This window comes from Myxine glutinosa, chromosome 6 (genome assembly GCF_964187855.1).
Source record: "Myxine glutinosa chromosome 6, kmMyxGlut1.1, whole genome shotgun sequence".
Taxonomy (NCBI): domain Eukaryota; kingdom Metazoa; phylum Chordata; class Myxini; order Myxiniformes; family Myxinidae; genus Myxine; species Myxine glutinosa.
Window position 1 is genome coordinate 18,569,188 of NC_136266.1, and position 21,754 is coordinate 18,590,941.

The following is a 21,754-nucleotide window of genomic DNA, read 5'->3' on the forward strand; positions in this document are numbered from 1 at the left end:
AGCTGTATTTACCATCACCAAAAGGAGAGGGTATTGCATTTGGGTTGTTTGTTTGTCCGCACATCATTTGCTGACTTGGACTACAATTTTTACGTCTTTTTTTTTTTTTTTTTTTTTTTTTCTCAACCGAGTACTGCTGTAAAGCATGTATGGCACAATTAGGATGCCAGTACGTCTATAAAATATGTACGATAAAACCACACAGAACAAGTCTGGGTGAGGGTATGCAATCTTTGCTTGTTCTAGTTCAAAATATTATGGATGGATTATGACCACTTGGTGGATGATTATGGCAAAACTAGTTGGATGAGTTGCGAATGTAAAGAGAGGTGACAATAACAAGCTTATTACATTTCGGTTCAGGTCCAGATGCAAATTTGGTCTATCGGTCGGATACAAAACGTAAGCTATTCGGCGTGGCAGTGGTATGCCCTCTACCGAGTGCCATTCTATTTGATGTTGTATTAATTGCTTCCTCGCATTATCTTGGTCTCTCCTACAGACAGATATCTTGTATTATTAGTTTCCATTTTTTTTTAATGCTTTTTAATTTTTTTGAACAATGTTATAAGACGGATGTGCTCATAGGATGCCAATGCATTTTGTTTTTACAAGGCCTAAGGTTTGTGAAAGAGCGGTCACACAAATCGTGTGCGCTTTCTCCCTGATGCCAGACAGCACATGGTTTGGCGTCAGACAAACACAACCAGTCATCTTGGCAGAAGTTGTCAAATGACGTTCTGGTGGTTGAGGTTGATGAACTAAATTAAGCTCATAGAACTAGAAGATTTTTGCCAAACTTTTATTTTTATGAAAATATATGAATAAATCGATCATTTTTCATGACATTAAATTTTCTTCCTGCAGAATTCCATGAACTTACCTCCTGACAAGGCTGAACTCCTCCAGCAGTACGACAACGAGAAGAAATGGGAGCTCATCTGTGACCAGGTTGTAGCATTTTTAAAATACAGTCGTAATCGTTGCTGTGTAATGTGTAAACGGTTTGGTCAGGAAGGATGAAAGTGACTGGTTGAGAAGAGTGATGGAAATGAATGTTGAAGGAAGTAGAGGACGGGGAAGACCGAGAAAGACTTGGCTAAAGATGGTGGAAGAAGAAATGCGGGCAAGGGGGTTAACAAGGAGAGATGCAGAAAATAGGGCAAAATGGAGAAGATTGTCATGGGGACCGCAAGGCTAACCCCCGCTCTAGCAGGGAAAATGGCCTTAAAATGCATGTTGTTGTTGTTGTTGTTGTTGTTGTTGTTGTTGTTGTTGTTGTTGTTGTTGTTGTTGTTGTTTGGGTGCAGTGTAAAACAGGACTTTGTCAGGAAGTGTTAATGATTATTATTATTGAGGTGGCGTGATGTGGGTGGTAGAGGTAGTGGGGAGAGAAACATTAATGTGCAGTTGTAGAATGCTGTGTGTACAATTAATAAGACTATGAAATATATTTGAAACCGACGTGTGCTCATTATTGGTAATTGCAGACTGGTATATTTGCTCTAAAATATAATGAGGGTTACAAAGAATGCAAAATGCACTCAGCATCTGACGTGCCCATGTTCCGATATCCACAGGAGCGTTTTCAGGTGAAGAATCCTCCTCACACCTACATCAGCCGCCTAAAAGCACACCTGGATGGTGGAGTCACTCGCCGGGTAAGTGAGGGATTGTTTCGGGCTGGAATTGTACTGCGCCTGCCGACCATTGGGGTCTGTTTTTAAGTGTAGATCAATGAAGCAACTTTAGGTGACATTTGATGATCCGTCATGTATATCTCTCCACTTGGTGATAGGATGGTGTTGCTTATAACTATAACCGTGACAAAAAGAGGGTCAAGAATGGTGTTGCTCAACTCCACTTTTTTTTTTCTTTCCCCCGTATACAAGATACGAGCCTCGTGTAAGAGGATTAACCTTAATTAATTAATTAATTAGTAAGAGCTAACATTAATCACAAAAAAAAAAATAACGGACACATACAAAACATATAATAAAGGGAGTGGGAGACGAGATGCGGAGAGAGAGGGAAGCACACAAGTACAATAGTAGAGAACAGGGACATCGGGAGATCTGTGGGAGGAAGGGAGGGGTGGGAGAGGTATAAACAGGACTTCTGGAAACAGCTCGGACTTCCAGGAAAGAAGTCGGTATTTCAAAAAAGTGTATCTGGGGTGAAATTAACAGGGGTAGAAAAGATCAAGGTTTTGGATGGGGGAAGATAAGAGATGGTGGTGAACAGCTGTTTTCAAGACCTCAAGGGAGGAGTGGGATTGAAGAGAGTGGGGGAGTTTGTTACAGAGTCGGGAGTAAAGAGGAATGAAAGAGTGACGGTGAGCAGAGAGTCTTGATTTTGGCAGTTTCACCAAGAAGAGGGTTGCTAGCAGATCTTGCGTAACCTGTAGGAGTATTTGGGGGACAGAGCACAGACAGGCTGGGGGGCGGGGGGGGGGGGCTGGGCCAGAGAGGAGTCAATAGAAGACAGGAGGACCACCTCCCTGCCTGCGGTGAGTGAAAGGCCCTCGGAGTTAGCGTCATCGCAGGAGATTCCAATGATTCTGAAAGCTTTGGTTTCAACAGCGTGAAGCCGATCTAGGTGCGAGGCAGGAACACCGGCCCAGAGGGGAGAACAGTATTCCATTGCGCTGCAGATGAAAGCCTTGTATGTGGTGAGGAGTTCAGGTGTGCCAAGGAAGGACTTCACACGATGGAGGATGCCCAGTCAGACTGGCTTTGGAGGCCAGATTTGAAATTGAGACGATTTGTCCCTCTTTTTTTTCCTCACCTGTGGAGCCAACTTCCACGTCTTCTTTAATCTCATTCTTCCATTCAGATCTTCAAGACAGCTTCTCATCACCACCTCAGATCACCCCCAATCCAAAACTATGATATTTTCCACCCTCGTCACCCCCCCCCTCCCATCCCCCACGCCCCAACCACAAAAGCCATACTCTTTCCAAATTTCCAGTTTTCCCTCCTTGCAGTTTCCTTCTCTACCCAGTTTCATCACCCCTTGCAACCTCTCCTGCCCCCCCCCCTCCTCCCCAAGTCTCCCTCTATCTTGGTCTTCAACTGTGCTATTGGTGTTTCCCCCCTTTATCCACTGCAGTTTTGCGTGCGTCTCTTATATTCCCTTTGCAACCTGTTTTACGTGTTTTGCATCATGTTTCTCGTTGTTACGTCCTGATCTGTTCGGTGTACTAGCCACAAGCCTCGACTATGTATTTAAAAAAAGAAAAACGTGGTTGATTTTGGGTGCTTAGAAGGATTGAAATTGTCCTGATAGAGGTGCCCACTTTGATGGACAATTATAATTATTCCTTGCTGGCGTACTATTATTCTTTAAAATGAGCAATGAAACAGTTCCTAGAGTATATGTATCATGTATATGTATTGTTGAATGGAAGGGGAAGGGGAGAGATTGTCTTAAGAATATCTTAGTCCGTCTTCACGTCGGGTAGCATTACTCTTTAGCTCACCAAGAACATAGTTCCGGGGAGCTTATGGGTCCCTCAGTCTGTAAACTCTTGCAACTTCTCTGAAAAAGTCTCCCAAAATATATATATATATATATATATATATTTTTTTTTTCAAAGTCTTATGAATACGTTACCAACGTTAGTATGATTCAACATGCTGCCCTGTCTCTGAGAAATGATTGAAATTGCTTGAAAATACCGTGATACTGTTTAAAATACCTTTAGTCGGTGTAGTGTTCTGCTTTATTTTACCAGGTGAGGACCCAGGCCTCACCTCACCTCACCAAGCCCCTACTTTTTATTATGTATTTGTCTGGAGATATGTCATGTTGTAAAACGTGTGCTTAGTTGGCAGTGAGCCTTGATAGAGTACGAATGTGCCGTGTAAAACCTCCTGTAAACAGGTGAGGCCTAGTGGACGTGTGGGCACAAAGGCATAGAAAGCCCTTCACGCTTTAAAGCAGGGGTTCCCAACCTTTTTCGTGTTATGGCCTCCTTGGCTCCCAGAGCACATCCCCAGCACCCCCTCCCCTCCCTTTCACGAGGGTCGAGTGGCAGAGCACATGTAAACAGGCTAGGCAGGTCTGGGGGCATGTCCCCCAGAAAAAATTGATTTCTAGATGCTCTGTGGTGCATTCTGAGAGGTGTTTTTTCCTTTAATTGGCTATTTTGTTTGTATGAGAGTTGGTAAATCATTACACAGAAAATGAGGAATTCCAAGTAGCCAACATGAACATTTAGTTCCATAGTTTTTTCTGTTCCTTACTGGCTCCCAACTACATCGTTTTTGGAAGAAGCAAACAAAGCAACGTCGCTCGAATGATGCATGTTTGATATGAGATTTTAATATTATCAGGAGCAACACGATGGACAGCATAAAATAGAACTGTCAAATAGAGAAAACAGTATGAAAAGGTTCCAAGTCAAGAATATGTGAAAACTAAAAACCTCTGTTGTGTCTGTATTTAACGCAGTGTTATAATCTCACAAAAAAAACAAAAACAATTCGACAACAACTCAGGTAATCAAAATTAGGGACGTGGTGCATGTGCCGTAGAAGTGAATTAAAAACTTAGTGGGATGGCTGAAATTGCATTTTAGCTACCAATTGGGGTACCCGTGGTTGAGTCACAGTCAGGGCACAGCGGAGGTCATCTTCGACGTGGAGCCGATTACGCTGTTTCGATTTGATATTCAACAGTGTGGAAAACCCCGCTTCGCAGAGATAGGTAGACGAGAATGGCAGAAGCACCCGGATAGCTATCTGGCTGATATTAGGGTAGCGACCCATTCCCACCCAAAACTCCGTCAAGCTCTTCTCTTCGAATGTGCTTGGCAAATGAATCGTTTCGGAGATCCAGGAATTCATCTTGCATTGCCTCCGGCATGCTCTCCACGCAAAGGTTGACGGAAAAAGGATTCCTCACAATTTTTGCCTCATTGTCGTCTAAATCAGGAAAATACTTATGAAATTCTAACTCCAGTGAGTGCAGATGCTCAAGAATGTCATTTTTCAGTACGGGATCAAGCTCTTTTCCCATGCTGTCTTGCAATTAAGATATTCTTTCGAACATAGCAATGTTTCCTGTGTTCACTTTCGTGTGCCAGTTTTGGAGCTTGGCAACAACTCCTCTGAGATGATCGTGGAAAAGAATAATATTATTCGCTCTTCCTTGGAGCTTGAGGTTCAGCTGGTTCTGCTGCTCGAAAATGTCAGCAAGATAAGCAAGTCGTTCGTTCCACAATTCTTCGCCGTAATGCTGCAGGAGGTCATGTTTCCCTTGAAGATTCAATTCATCTTGCATTGCCTCCGGCATGCTCTCCACGCAAAGGTTGACGGAAAAAGGATTCCTCACAATTTTTGCCTCATTGTCGTCTAAATCAGGAAAATACTTATGAAATTCTAACTCCAGTGAGTGCAGATGCTCAAGAATGTCATTTTTCAGTACGGGATCAAGCTCTTTTCCCATGCTGTCTTGCAATTAAGATATTCTTTCGAACATAGCAATGTTTCCTGTGTTCACTTTCGTGTGCCAGTTTTGGAGCTTGGCAACAACTCCTCTGAGATGATCGTGGAAAAGAATAATATTATTCGCTCTTCCTTGGAGCTTGAGGTTCAGCTGGTTCTGCTGCTCGAAAATGTCAGCAAGATAAGCAAGTCGTTCGTTCCACAATTCTTCGCCGTAATGCTGCAGGAGGTCATGTTTCCCTTGAAGATTCAAGAAATGTTTGACTTCCGCACGAAGTTCAAAGACACGGTTCAGAACATTCCCTTTCGAAAGCCAGTGTATAGCAGTATAGTACAGCAACGTTTCATGTTCCGCATTCATGTCTTTGCACAGCTCCTTGAACATTTGGGTGTTGAGAGCCCCTGCCTTGATGTAGTTAACAATCTTGATTACGACTTCAAGAACTTTCTTCAATGAGAGAGGGAGAGTCTTACAAGCCAGGGTGTAGCGATGAATCATACAGTGGGTTCCTTTCGCTTGTGGTGCCAGCATCTTCACTTTTGCTTCGAATCCGGATTTGGAACCAAGCATGGCAGGAGCATTCAGTACAGACACCGCATACATTCTCCCACTGAATTCCTCCCGCATTGAAGAACAACTTCATTTTTTCCATGACGTTGCTAGCTTTTGTCGTTGTTTTCAGGGCACTGCAGAACAAGAATTTTTCTTTGATATAATCTCCCTTGACATAGCGAACGAATGCCAGTAGCTGGGAGCAGGAACTAACATCGGTCGATTCATCAAGTTGAAAGGAAAACAAGCCGAAAGGCGCCGCCTTAATCTCATTGATGATCTGTTGTTTCACATCTTCCGACATGTCACGGATACGACGCTGCACTGTTATTCGATAAAGACACCTGTTCAACTTTACAAGCCTCTGCCTTGCCGAGAACCTGTTCGACAATGAGAAGGGTACAAGGCTTGATGAGTGTGTCCCCAATCGCGTGGGGTTTTTTCTTCTTTGCAATTTCAAGAGAAACTTCATAAGAAGCCTGGACAGTTGTTACATTTTGTTTTTGAAAAGCTCTTCCCTCATCCAACTTCTGTCGCTTTAAATTTATTTCATGCCGCTTGAAAAATTCGGGATCCTGCTTTGCATGTTGTGCGTGATTCGTCTCGAGGTGCAACTTCAACTTGGATGGCCTCATGGATTCAGTACTCAAAACCTTGACACAGCACACATTGTGGTTTCTCTTGGCCAGACACGGTAATGGACGTGAATCCAAGCTTTATGTATTTGTCAAGATACTTTCTTTTTTTACTCCCAGAAGCCATAACGTCAAATCTGCAATAGGAAAAATAAAAATAAAAATAAATAACAACAACATTTAATTTTTAGTATGGTTCAAATTACCCCATGGCTCCCCGAGAAATACACCATGGCCCCCAGGTTGGGAACCACGGCTTTAAGGGTGTAGTACTGGTGAAAAATTGAGAAAACTACATAGGTACCTTTGAGAGGCCTTTACACAAAAACAAAGTCAAGTTAATATCTAATTTTCAGTTTTTCTTGAAAGATATAATCTTGGCTTTAACTCAGACCAGTTTCAACGCTTCTTTGTCATATTACATGCATATAATTTGCATAAATTAGACCCTCAATAAAAAACAAGGAAAAACAAAGAACACATTTCTACTTCTATCTTCTATGTCACCTATCATTCTTTTCACACAAAACTTGGTACATGTATTATACATGTGTTACTCTACTACCTGATGAGAGGACTTTGTGAAATTATGTCAAATGTTCACTAATTAGCTAATTATGCCAATTACCAGATAAAACTTGGTTGTCCTTCAATAAATCCACAATGGCTACTCCTATAAACAAAAGCCTTCATCATTTTAAAGGAAGTGATATTCTGAATATCCTGTCCAAATTTCAGCCCAAAAGAATGATGCATTTCCCAAGTTATAACAAATTTCATGCAAAACATTATATTGAATTGAATTGAAATTTGAATTTTTCAATAATTAGGGGTACTTCTATGACCTCTAATGGCATGATTCTTGTTTATAAGACTATAAGGAAACTGTTCAGCTAAAAAAAAAAAAAAAAAAATCACCTGTTCACCAGTACTACACCCTTAAAGGAAACCACACGGGCGTTTTGGCCAGTACACCACAAACCATGGTGGCGATGTTGGCTGTGAGGCCGTGGAGAGTGTTGGGATGGGCCAGATGTGTAGTGCCAAAGTTTGAGGTACCAGAGCCCTGAAAAAATGTCAGCCATGACGTCATCGCCGGATGTTACCGACCATCACATCAAATTTTAACATAACACCAACACTTTGATCCCCAAAGTGTGATATAAATGAAATACATGTATTTTACCATGATGCATAAAACATATGTCCATTTTACCACGCACATACACACACACATACATACGTACATACATACATACGTACATACACATATTATGCACATACGAAAGCATAGGCTGAAGCTGAAGGGAAAGGTGTATGCTGCATGTGTGAGAAGTGTTATGATTTATGGGAGCGAGACATGGGTAATGAACGTAGAGCAGCAACGAAGGCTGGAAAGGATGGAAATGCGAATGGTTCGGTGGATGTGCGGAGTATCGTTGAGAGAGAGGAAGACAAATGATGAATTGCGAAAGATGATGGGAATAGAGCCTGTGATTGATGCTGTGAAGAGGGACAGGTTGAGATGGTTTGGTCATGTGTTGTGGAAGGATGAAAGTGACTGGTTGAGAAGAGTGATGGAAATGAATGTAGAAGGAAGTAGAGGACGGGGAAGACCGAAAAGACTTGGCTAAAGATGGTGGAAGAAGAAATGCGGGCAAGGGGGTTAACAAGGGGAGATGCAGAAAATAGGGCAAAATGGAGAAGATTGTCATGGGGACAGCAAGGCTAACCCCCACTCTAGCAGGGAAAATGGCCTTAAAATGCATGTTGTTTGTTTGTTTGTTGTTGAAAGCATAGGAGAGGAAAGGAGAAGATTTTATCTTCTCCTTTCCATACATTTTCCAAAAATACATACATTTTTATCAACAAATACGTATTACAACTAGAACGCCACTCACTAGAGCGCATACTCCCGCCGTGGGTCAAGTTGGAATAACACGTTTTGTTTAACATCCCATCTCCCCAAAACAATAAATGAAAAAGAAAGTAAGCCCTAACTGTCAGATAATTAATTTTGATATATCTCGGAATTCGAGGAGAAAAACAGCATTTAAGAATAAGAATAAAAGCTTTAATGCAGAAAAACAGCATTTAAGAATAAGAATAAAAGCTTTAATGCAGAAAAACAGACAATCTTTCCCAAACAAAATTCCCAAAAATATTCCTGGATCCGGAATAATATCCTGAGCTTCACCAAAAACTAATCAATTCTTCCTTATCCCAAGGGCAATCATCCCACCAACTTTCATCCAAATCCGTTCAGAACATTTCCAGATATCTTGTTCACAAACACACGAACATACGAACACACACACACACACACACACACACACACACACACACACACACGGACACGACCGAATGCGTTACTCCCTGGCGGGAGTAATAAACCTGAAGATCGCAGAGCCAGAACCAGAATTATTTATTTGGTCTGGGAAGCCCATGCGAGGGTTCTTCTTCTTCAGCCTCACAACCCTGGGTGAATATGCGATCTTTTAAAAAAAAAGTTGGAATTTTGCCAAATCTGTTTTATTCGTTTGTTAATATACCTCAGCCATTGACAAATCTGGAATTATAATTTTATTTGAGGTTCAAATTAACCCAGGAGATTGTGTCAAACGATGCCTGCAAGTCTGTACAAGTGATAAATAATTAATCGTCCACTGTCGAAGACTTCTTCTTCACTCAATAGCCTCTAGCTTCCAGACCGTACATCCAATCATCTTCAAATTATGCACACTTGTTAGTCCTCATGACTTCCACTACAGTATGAAGTTTCACGTCGATCAATGAAGTGGTTCAAGAGATATAAATGTTTTTATTGTCCCCCGTCGCACCGCGGAGCGAAAGGGGGACTATGGTTTTCCCGTGCGTGCGTGCGTGCATAAGCGAAGGACCGCATTTGAATTTGGTGTGTGGGTGCAACCCACGTCAAAATTAAAGATGGCCGCCGCCATGTATGTCTGAACCTTGTGAGCTGAATATCTTGAAAAATAAGCGAAGGACCAACTTCTAATCTGGTGTGTGGGTGTATCTAGGCACAAGGAAGAACGCTATTGAAAATTGGGTCGCCACGTCAAAATCCAAGATGGCCGCCGCCATATATGTCTGAACCTTGTGAGATGAATATCTTGAAAAATAAGCGAAGTGCCAACTTCTAATTTGGTGTGTGGGTGTATCTAGGCATAAGGAAGAACGCTATTGAAAATTGGGTCGCCACGTCAAAATCCAAGATGGCCACCGCCATGTATGTCTGAACCTTGTGAGCTGAATATCTTGAAAAATAAGCGAAGGACCAACTTCTAATCTGGTGTGTGGGTGTATCTAGGCACAAGGAAGAACGCTATTGAAAATTGGGTCGCCACGTCAAAATCCAAGATGGCCGCCGCCATATATGTCTGAACCTTGTGAGATGAATATCTTGAAAAATAAGCGAAGTGCCAACTTCTAATTTGGTGTGTGGGTGTATCTAGGCATAAGGAAGAACGCTATTGAAAATTGGGTCGCCACGTCAAAATCCAAGATGGCCGCCTTGCGTCTTCCACTTTGTCAACTCGCATCACTTCACCGACGGGGGACCTCAGCGTAACGCTTGTTATTTGCGTTTAATTAACGATGTCTGCCAAAGCACGTGACCTATCGCAAATTCCAAAAGGACATTTTAGTCGACTGATATGTTGAGCAGATCTGTGAAGTTTCCCCTCGATTGGATCACAAATGAGGGAGGAGCTAGGTTTTAAAGGTTTTTTTTTTGTTTGTTTTTTTGGTATACTGAATCGAGGCTCTTGAAAGAGCTTTGTGCCTAAAAACACCATAACTCTGAAACCATGTGATGCATGACGTCATGCTCGCTGACTTTTTTGTTCGACATGGTTATGCGATTCTGCCTGCAAAGTTTGGCCTCGATCTGTTCAGGCGTTTTGGAGAAAATTGGATTTGTGTTTTTCACTCTAAATAATATGACGGCCGAACCACGTGACCTGTGATGTCATAATTACCATTAAAATATTCTATGGACCGAGTCCCTCCTGTGGTGAAAATTTGCTCTCAATCGGTCCAATTATTGCAGAGAAAATGGTTTTTAAAGGAAAACAAAAAAATTCCCCAAAAAAATTCCTGGTTCTGGAATAATATCCTGAGCTTTTTTTTTGTTTGTTTTTGTTTTTTGTATACAAGATCGAGGCTCGTGAAAGAGCGAACATTAATCACACAGAAAGACAAACAGACACACAAAACAAATAACATCGGGAGCGGTAGACAAGATGGGGAGAGAGGGGGAAGGACACAAACACAACATTTGAGAGCAGGGACCGAGAGACATGGAGACATCGAGAGAACTGTGGGAGGGAGAGGGCTTTGGGGGGGAGGCATGGGAAGGGGGGGGGGGTGGGAGAGGTATAAAACATATGGACACTGCCAAGACTTCCAGGAAAGAAGTTGGAATTTCAAACAAGGTGGATCTGGGGTGAATTAGTCGGGGTAGAAAAGATCAAGGTTTTGGATGGGGGAAGATAAGAGATGGTGGTGAACAGCTGTTTTGAAGACCTGGAGGGAGGAGTGTGATTGAAGTGAGTGTGGGAGTTTGTTCCAGAGGCGGAAGAAAAGAGGAATGAAAGAGTGAAGGTGAGCAGAGAGCCGAGATTTCGGCAGTTTAACCATCAGAGGGTGGCTGGCAGATCTTGTGCGACCTGTAGGAATATTTGGGGGACAGAGCACAGAGAGAGCTGGGGGAGCAAGGCCGGAGAGGAGTCGGTAGAAGACAGAAAGACCACCTACCTGCCTGCGGTGAGTGAGTGAAAGGCCCTCAGAGATAGCTTCATCGCGGGAGATTCCAATGATTCTGAAAGCTTTGGATTCAACAGCGTGAAGCCGAGCCAGGTGTGAGGCAGGAGCACCAGCCCATAGGGGAGAACAGTATTCCATTGAGCTGCGGATGAAAGCCTTGTATGTGGTGAGGAGCTCAGGTGTGCCTAGGAAGGACTTCGCACGACGGAGGATGCCCAGTCGGCGACTGGCTTTGGAGGCCAGCTTGGAAATGTGGTTTTCCCAAGAAAGATCATGGCAGATGGTGAGACCCAAAAGCTTGAGCGACAGAACTTCTTGGAGAGGATTGTTGAGAAAGTAGATGGGAGGGTTGTCCAGTCGATCTTTTCGGAGAGACATAGTAAGAGTGTGAGATTTGTCAGGATTGAAAGACATGTTCCACATGTTTGACCAGTCTGTGATTTTGTCCAGGTCTTCAGAGAGTGAGGAGGCTGCAGACTGCCGATCTGAGGGAAGAGGAATGGAGCGGCAGAGAGTGGAGTCATCAGCAAAGAGATACAGAGGATTTTCCAGAGAGTCGGAGAGATCATTGATAAAGACCAGAAAAAGCACAGGGCCCAGCACACTGCCTTGGGGAACTCCAGCCTGAACGGGAAGGGGAGATGAGAGAAATCCATTCAGGGCCACACGTTGACTACGACCAGAGAGGAAGTCCGCAAGCCATGCATGGAGATTTCCATGGATACCATAGGAGGAGAGTTTGGTGAGCAGAGCTGGGTGCCAGACCGTATCGAAGGCACGTGATATGTCAAGGGAGACAGCTCTGATTTCCTGTTTGGCATTGAGGACCTCCATCCATTGTTGAGACAGCAGAAGCAGCATGTCCAGAGTAGAGTGACCTGGTCTGAAACCAAATTGATGATCAGAGATCAAGCCATTGGAGAAGAGGAAAGATTTCATATCCGAAGCAATGATGGATTCCATGACTTTGCTGATAATTGGGAGCAGGCTGATTGGTCTGTAGTTGCAAGGATCTGTTTTTGCACCTTTTTTGTGTAAAGCGGTAATGTTTGCTGATTTCCAGGATGCTGGCAGATGACCTTGAGCAAAAGATAGGGTGAAAAGAACAGAGAGAGGGTGAGATAGAGCGGCAGAGCAGGATTTTAGGACCCGTGGGCTGATGCCATCTGGTCCAGTTGCAGAATCAGAGTCGAGGTTTGACAAAAACTCCTCCACCTTGTCAGGAGAGAAGGTCACAGAGTCCAGGAGCAGTTTGGTTCGACTGGGAAAGGTGGGAACAGAGAGAGATGGGTTTGGGACTAAGGATTTTGAGGCAAACACAGAGTTGAGGCATTCGGCTTTGTCACGTGCGATGTCAACTGTGTGGCCATTTGAGGTAAGGGAGGGGATGGAGAGGGAACAAACACCAGAAACGGATTTGACCAGACGCCACCAGGATTTGGAGGAAGGAGACAGGTTTGAGAGTTCATTCTTGAGTGAGGAGAGATAGTGCTTCCTGGCACTCCTGAGGGTAGACACACACTTGTTCCGAGCTTGGTGGAAGGAACTGAGATTTCCTTCAGTTGGATTAGCCTTCCAAGAGGCAAAGGCAAGTTGTTTCAGGGCAACTGCCTCACCACAAGATTCAGTGTACCATGGACGGGAGGAAGGGTAAGACAACTGAAGACGAGATGGGATAAATCTGTGCATGAGAAAGATCAGTTTGCTTTGGAAGAATTCCCAGGAAGAATTGATGTCAGAGGCAGTGGAGATGGGAGACCAATCCAGACGAATGATGGCTGCTTGAAGACCGTCCCAGTCGGCCTGAGTGAAATGCCAGACTCGTCGACGCTGAGGAGGCTCTCTGAGAATGGCCAGAGAGATGTCCACTTTGACAAGCACATGATCAGAAGAACCGATTGGAGCAGAAGAAGAGCAGCAGACATTAGCAGGGAAGTTAGTCATAACCAAGTCTAGAAGAGAAGATACTCCATTGGCTGAGATCCGGGTCGGGAAATTGACAGATTGTGTCAATCCCAGTGAGTCACAGAAGTCCTTTGCTGAGGTGCCATGACTGGTGAGAGAGGAACCCACACCCAACCAGGTGGCATGATGACAATTGAAGTCACCACATATGAGGAAGAGAGAGTTGGGATGAGTGGATAGAAGTTGGTCCATGTTGTCGGACAGTGAAATGTAGATGGAGTCATCACTGTTTGGGGGACGGTACAGAACACATATGAACAAAAGGTGGGAGCGGAGAGGAAGCCGTAGCCAGAGGTACTCCTGGGGGTGAAGAGGAGAGAGGGCAGTGCAAGGAGAGTGAGGAAGAGAGTTTTTGATAAAGATAGCCACCCCACCACCAGGCCGAGGCTCAGGTCTATCATACCGGAGGAGGGAGTAACCAGGAAGAGATATTAAGGAATCAGAGACATCTTGAAGGAGGAAAGTCTCTGTTAAGCAGATCAAGTCTGGATTGTCAGAAGCAACCTGTATGGAGAGATCAGTCAGGTTTGAGCGAAGGCCCTGGATGTTTGAGGTCCATACCGTTAATGAAGAGAGAGGGGGAGCATCGGGTACAGGACAGGGGAGGGGAGGAGTAGGGTAAGATGAAGGATGAGAGGGGGAGGTAGGGAGAGCAGTTGTTAGTGTGTCAGCGATTGCAGAAGAGTTCCAAGAAAGGGAAGGATGAGGAGGATGAAAGGTTTGAAGGTGAAGGGATGAGGCACAGTGAGGGGTTGTTTGAGGGGGGGCAGAGGAAAGAAGAATGTTGGGGGGGGGTGGAGGTATGAGATAGAGAAGGGGGACGAAGTGGGGAGGAGGCAGCTTTGAGGAGGAGGGGAGAGGAGGGAGAATTGGAGAGGAATGGTATGGGGGGAGATTTGAATGGGAGGGGTTGGGGGGGAGTTTAGGAGGGGAAGGGCAAGGGGGGAGTTTAGGAGTGTAGGTGCAAGGGGAGGGATTTGGATGGGAGGGGCAAGAGGGGAGTTTAGAAAGTGGATGATTAATGAAAGATGAACATTGAAAACAAATTGGGTTTGTTGTGATTTTCAAGTTAGCAATCCGGTTCAGAATGATGGAGGAGGGATGGAATGAATGTGAATTTAGACCATGTAGTGAGGGAGACGTATAAGATATTGAATTTCTTTTTTTTGAGGTGGAATGAGTTGGAGAGGAAATTGAGAAAAGCCTTTTAAATAGGAAGAAAAACAGCGTGTTGTAAAATACCACTGAGTAAAACACTGAAGGGGAAAGGTTATACATATTTAAATAATATTTAAACAGAACCGTGAACAATCTTATGTGCACAAAAATACCAACGGGGGGAGAGCCGAGAGGGACCACCAAGAGTCACGTGAAGGGCAAACGGTGGATGGCAAGGAGTTAATGGGGGCGGGGCGAACAGCACACCTGGACAGAAAATACAGGATGAGTCAACAGTACACGTGGAGAAAGGAAAATAAATGTTTTTGGTTTTTTTTTTGTTTGTGTGGTTTTTGGGGGTGGGGGGGGGGGAGGTGGGGATTTAGAACGTTAGACAGAGTATTATGTTCGGGGTAGAAGGGAAAAACTAAGAGCCAAGCAAAACACGATTAAGATAACAAACACCGACGGGGGTACAACTACAAGGCCGCACACGAGGAGCAGAACACGATTAAATAATTACAAGTTACAGGAAATTCAAACCAAAAGTAACTATAATCAAAACAATAACGCATGGACAATAAAATAACGAGTTGAAATTTGACAATCTATCTGGGGAAATGGGGGAGAAACACGTGGTCGAAAAATGAATGAACGAACGAACGAATAAGAATGAATAAACGAATGAGAACAGAGAAGGAAATGTTGCTTCACCAAAAAGTCGGAACAGAAGGAAAGCTTCACCAAAAAGTAATCAATTCTTCCATATCCCAAGGGCAATCATCCCACCAACTTTCATCCAAATCCGTTCAGAACTTTTCCAGATATCTTGTTCCCAAACACACACACACACACACACACACACACACACACACACACACACACACACACACACACACACACACACACACACACACACACACGAGCGAATGCATTACTCCCTGGCGGGAGTAACAAAGGGTCTGTGACAACCGTTGACTACCTGATGGTGTGTAGGCGAGATAGGGGGCACCTCTGGGACACAAAAGTGATCCCGGGGGAGGAGGCTGTTTCACAGCACCACTTGGTTGTCTGCGACATAAGGGTGAAAGCTGTGAGGAGAGCTCGGCGGGTGAAATACCAACCGAGAATGAAGGTGTGGAGGTGGAAAGAGGTGACAGTGAGGGAGGCATTAAAAGAGAGGCTGAGTATGGTAGAGGATGATGTGGTTGAGCTTGAAAGTGGTTGAATGTCAATGAAAGATAGTCTGTTGGGAGCCGTTGGTGAGGTAAGTGGATGGACAAAAGGACCACAGAGGCACTCGGAAACATGGTGGTGGGATGATGAAGTTGGAAAGAGGATTGATGAGAAGAGGAAGAAGTTCAAGGAGTGGCAGAAGGCGAAGGGTACGGGGACAGAAAAGGCAGAGCGTGAAAGTTATAAGGCAGCCAAGAAGGCTGCAAAGAAAGAGGTAGCAAAGGCGCAGGAGGAATGAATGAATGATTGAATGAATGATCGTTTTAAGGCCATTTTCCCTGCCATAGCGAGGGTTAGCCTTGCGGGCCCCATGACGATCATGGTTCCCTGTTTGAGGCAATGTTTTTTTTTTTATGGCCGGATGCCCTTCCTGACGCCAACCCTTAGTCGCCTCTTAAGATGCACAGGGATACGGTGTACCTATTCTAAACCGGGATACACACTGGGATCATTCATACCAGCCAGCTGGTACTCAATTTGCCGACCTCGGAAGGATGACAGACTGAGTCAACCCCCCTGGTGTTAAATTAGCGATCGACCGGGATTCGAACCCAGGATCCTAGTATCCCAAGCCAGCACCCTAACCGCTAAGCCAACACCAGGCTTGTAGGAAAATTGTAGGAGAATGCTTGGATTTGGAAGAGGGTCAGAGAGTGGTATTCAGGATTGCAAAGCAGATAGCGAAAGAGGTGTGATGTGATCGGGGTGAGTTGCTTGAAGGATGAAGTGGGACAAATCGTTGTGGACCCAGATGGAATAAAAGGAAGATGGAAGAGATATATGGAAATGCTGTTGAATGCAGAGAATGAATGGGATGGCAACATAGAGAGTAACGCAGTTTCAGGACCGGCAGAGAAGATAACCGAGAAGGAAGTTAAGGAAGCGATAAAAGCAATGAAGAGTAGAAAAGCTGGAGGGCCGACGGGAGTTGTTGGAGATATGTTGAAGGCAGCGGGAAATTGGGGTGTGAAGAGAATGACAGAGATCTGCAATCTGGTGGTGAAAGAAGGCCGCATTCCAGTGGATTGGGAACCGAGTACCCTCGTCCCTCTATACAAGGGGAAAGGTGACCCTCTGGACTGTGGCTCGTATCGAGCGATAAAGTTATTGGAGCATGGAATGAAGGTGTTGGAGAGGAGGATAAGGAAGAAAGTGAAGATTGACGAAATGCAGTTTGGATTTATGCCAGGAAGAGGAACGACAGACGCGCTTTTTATTGTGAGGCAGTTGCAGGAGAAGTACATGGAGAAGAGGAAGAAGTTGTTTCTTGGGTTTGTTGATCTGGAGAAAGCATTCGATAGGGTTCCACGTGAAGTAGTGACATGGGCATTGAGGAAGTTGGGAGTGGAGGAATGGTTGATCAGAGTAGTGATGGCAATGTAAAAAAGAGCGTGCACAGCTGTAAGGACGAAGGACGGGAACTGTGGTGAGTTTGAGGTGAAGGTGGGAGTGCATCAGGGGTCTGTACTAAGTCCACTACTATTTGTAGCTGTGATGAAGGTGCTGGCTCGGAACGTAAAAGAGGGTTTACCGTGGGAGTTGTTGTATGCAGATGATCTGGTGTTGATTGCAGAAAGTATGGATGGACTGAAGGAGAAGATGAACAAGCGGAAGGGATGTACGGGGCCAAAAGGTCTGAAGGTGAATATCGGAAAAACGAAGGTGATGGCAAGTGGTAAAGCATGTGGTGAGGTGGAAAGGACTGGGAAGTGGCCGTGTGCTGTGTGCAGGAATAGTGTCGGAGTGAATTCCATTCAATGTACAATGTGCGCTGAGTGGATTCATCAAAAATGTAGTGGTTTGAGAGGGTCATTAACCAGTGTGGCAGCTACATTCAAGTGTAAGGTGTGCACAGAGGGAGCTGCAGATGGAGGAAATGCTGAGTTGGATCTTCGAGACGGCGTGAAACTGGAAGGTGTAAAAACATTTTGTTACCTAGGAGACATGCTGAATGGAGAAGGTGGATCAGACTCGGCAACGGTTGCGAGAGTGAGATGTGCATGGAAGAAGTTTCGGGAACTGAGTGGCGTGCTGACAAGGAGGGGAATGTCGTTGAAGCTGAAGGGAAAGGTGTATGCTGCATGTGTGAGAAGTGTTGTGATTTAGAGGAGCGAGCCATGGGTAATGAACGTAGAGCAGCAACGAAGGCTGGAAAGGGTGGAAATGCGAATGGTTCGGTGGAGGTGTGGAGTATCTTTGAGAGAGAGGAAAACAAATGAAGAATTGTGAAAGATGATGGGAATATAGAGTCTGTGATGGATGCTGTGAAGAGAAACAGTTTGAGATGGTTTGGTCATGTGTTGAGGAAGGATGAAAGTGACTGGTTGAGAAGAGTGATGGAAATGAATGTAGAAGGAAGTAGAGGACGGGGAAGACCGAGATAGACTTGGCTGAAGATGGTCGAAGAAGAAATGCGGGCAAGGGGGTTAACAAGTGGAGATGCAGAAAATAGGGCAAAATGGAGAAGATTGTCATGGGGATTGTCATGTGATTCCCCTTGTTGATGATTGTCATTTTCAAGGCTAACCCCCGCTCTTGAAGGGAAAATGGCCTTAAAATGCCTGTTGTTGTTTGTATGTACAAGAAAATGCCTCCAAACACATTTGGCAGCGCTTCACCTTGCAGCAAGGCAATGACCTAAAACACACTGCCAACACAACCAAGGAGTTCATCAGGGGAAAAAAATTTCAAGCTTTTAGACTGGCCTAGTCAATCTCCTGATTTAATTGCAATGGAGCAAGCATTTCACTTGGTGAAGAAGGAGACTAAAATCAGAAACCCTGCAAAACAAACAAACAACTGAAAATGGTCGCTGCAGTAAAGGCTTGACGAAACATCTCAAAGGAAGATACCAAGAGCTTGTTGATGTCGATGGGACACAGAATTGATGCAGTTATTGTGTGGAAGGGATATGTAAACAAATAAATACAACTGTTGTACTACTTTAACTTTGAATTTGTTCCAATACTTATTCTTACCTAAAGTGGGGGGACTGAGCATAAAAAGTTATTGTTCTACAAGGTAAAACATATGTATAGAAATACCAAGAAATAAAAGCTGACCTTGTTTACTCTTGCCTCATATTCATCTTTTGATCTCAAATCCAAATTTCCTTGAGTATTGTCATGTGATTCCCCTCGGTGAAGACCGGGAAATCACGGATGGAAACGAGCCTTAATTAGGCGACGATCAATGGTGGATTTCACTATATATATCCGCGGGGGGAAGGTAGGAAGAAGAAGCGGGAAGCTTTTACCTGTAGCGATCTCGCCGGCAGCTCCGATCCTGTAGGAAATGAACTCAACGAAAACGTAATTATGTACAAAAATAAACACGTTTATTACCACGGATTCCAATAACGAAACGCGCCGGTAACTAAATATCCTAAATCGGGACGTCTCCACACCAGACTTAAACACAAACAAATGGGAATATAAAAGGAAAGAAAGCAAATGTGTAAATTATCGTGCACTCAGCTCGATTGGCGCCTTGGCAGCGATCGTCCAGTCCGAGCGCGCACTCCGGTGTTGGCCAGAGGAAGGCCTCAATCCACCTCGTTCGCACGCTGTAGGCCTCACCGGCATCTCAGCCACACCGGCCTTGTGATCCAGCGGCAAGCAGCACTCGCCCACACGCCGTTTCTGCCTGGCAAAACTGCCGCTCTCCGTCTGCAAAAACTCGGCACGTCTCCCGGTGGCGTCTCCGATTGCTGCCTGGAGCCCGCTGCTTTGATATCGTTTCCTCGCGAGGTCCGGAATGAGGGACACGAGACTAGGGCAGAGGACAGCGTCAGGAAGGTAGCAAGAGGAGGAGGGAAGAGCGTCGCACGAGGACGAGAAGAGCTCTAGGGCAAGGAGAAGGTCCCAGCGCAAGAGGCAGTCCAGCCGAGGGAACAAACGGGGACGTCGCCGCTGACAAAGCCAAAATGCAACCCCTCGCTACGGGATCCATCACGAGAAGGGGAAAATGCCGGCTTGCGAGTCGTTTTGTCGCTCATCATCTGACGTCACCGGCCCTCCCTCGACCAATTGTGTGATCTGCCCATCAAACCCTCTTGCCAATCCATCGTGAGGTGGGTGTGGCATCAGCCTGCCTGATCAATGAGTGTTGTTGCTTTGTGGTGATGTAACTGGTGGTATCCCATCGGCAGTACTCCGAACTGGCTTCCGGTGAGTTTTGTTATTAGGGGGGAATTAATTAGTGTGTTTGTGTGGTGCAACTAGTGGGCCTATCTAATGTCTATGGTGTGTTGCCATACGGGACACAAGTATGATCACAGAGGGAATGACACACCGGGGAATTAGCATAATCCATACAACTACTTAACATGCCCGGCCCCCTCATGACGGGGACACATATCCAACTTATCCGACATCCGGGCTGGACAGGTCCTCTACTTATTTACATCGAAATTGTTCTTGTTACCCACGATCATCGGAGTATCTACCTATGCAGATCTACCTAAATCTATATATGCCCCTACCCCAAAATTCATAATAGTGTAATAGCAATAACAAATTTGACTTCACTGTTCAAATACTTATTTGAGGACACTATCAAGAATTGACATATTTTTGGATGAACTATCATAATTTGTATTGGCTGTTAGCATCAGTACAAGGCGTAGTTTCCGATAGAATTGTTAGTTTTTAAAAAGGTACCAACAAAGCTTCACGAATATGGGTATACACCCTAAGTTGGAGGATTTTTTTTCCCAGAATAGCCCGGCTAACGACATGCTTGTGGTCGTGTGTGGTTTCGGGCAGGTCCAGTGGTTATCAGCACAGCTACAGTTCAGACCTTCGCGCACAGCCGCAAGGTGTTGCTTTTGCCTTCCTCTGGATGATTTTCTGGGGCTTGTGGAGTCAGTGAAAATGGTTATTAAAAGCAACAGACAGTTTAGGGAGGGAATTAGTCAGACTTGATGAAAGGGACCATAGGTGAAGCTTGTCAACATGTTGCTGTGGGGGAGGTATCACAGGTTCTCACTTCTCAGCTCCTAAACCAACTTCAACATAAACTTTATCGTTTTTACACAGAAACCACATACTTGTACTGAACATGTATTAATGACATAACTAGTCTACTTTACACCAGTTTGAACATTCCCACAATGCTTCGGCAGAACCGCAAGTTTGAGGCGTCATGTTTGTTTCTTACCGCAATGGAAAGGAGATATGACTAAGCTTTTGTGATTCCTTCAACAGTTGAGAAGACGTGTGCAAGAAACTACACGCGTACTTCGAGAAATAGAAATCTCTCTACGTACCAACCACATTGGGTAAGAATGAGTGCATCAGAATAGGTTTTTAATTTCATTATTAATTTATTTTATTCAGTGCCTAAGGCTGTTGTCTTGTACATTCAGCACATGTGGGGTAAGGGCATCAAGATACATCTGTGTATTTTTACATGAACAACAAGCACATGATAAAGCATTGACACAGGAAAGTGGATTTTCACTGCTGATATAGCGTCGTGAGGGCAATGTTCAAGTGGGAGCGCCAATGAAGCTTTCCCGGGGGTTGGTTGGTCATTGTGTATGGTCCTCATGGGGGACAGGAGGGCATCAGGAAGCAGGTGATGGCAGTTTTTTGCAGAATAATTACCTTTATGCACTACGAGCCACATTGCATTGTGGTAATATTAGCCTCACTGTCTGTCCTGCAACGAGAACATCGTGTACTCAATGTGGTAGATTTGAGCAATCGATATTTCCAGCTTTATATATTTTGTGCTGATTGATGATGGCCTTAGATGCTGTTGTACTTGTATCCAAGACCTGTACACTACCCTCGCTCCCCCTATTAACCCATTCACTTCTATTCACCTCAATTAATTTTTTTAGCCGCGTCGCAGACGCTGCTCATAGAGTGCCCTCTGCTGTTGTTATTGTTCTTCTTGTTCTTCTTCTTGTTCTTGCAGAGAAGACAAAACCTCAAAGCTCCACCCATTCTGGGAACCATAGC

At 44.6% G+C, this 21,754-nt stretch overlaps 1 protein-coding gene across 2 annotated transcripts in view; it reads left to right on the forward strand.

The window, feature by feature from the left end:
* Positions 1–21,754, forward strand: part of LOC137429631 (formin-like protein 2) — a 220,863-nt gene that overhangs the window by 53,589 nt on the left and 145,520 nt on the right. For both annotated transcript variants that reach the window (XM_078779657.1, XM_078779658.1), the window contains exons 3-5: positions 868–951; positions 1,581–1,661; positions 20,993–21,066. In XM_078779657.1, coding sequence (XP_078635783.1) covers positions 868–951; positions 1,581–1,661; positions 20,993–21,066 — 239 coding nt within the window. The remainder of the gene's footprint in view (positions 1–867; positions 952–1,580; positions 1,662–20,992; positions 21,067–21,754) is intronic.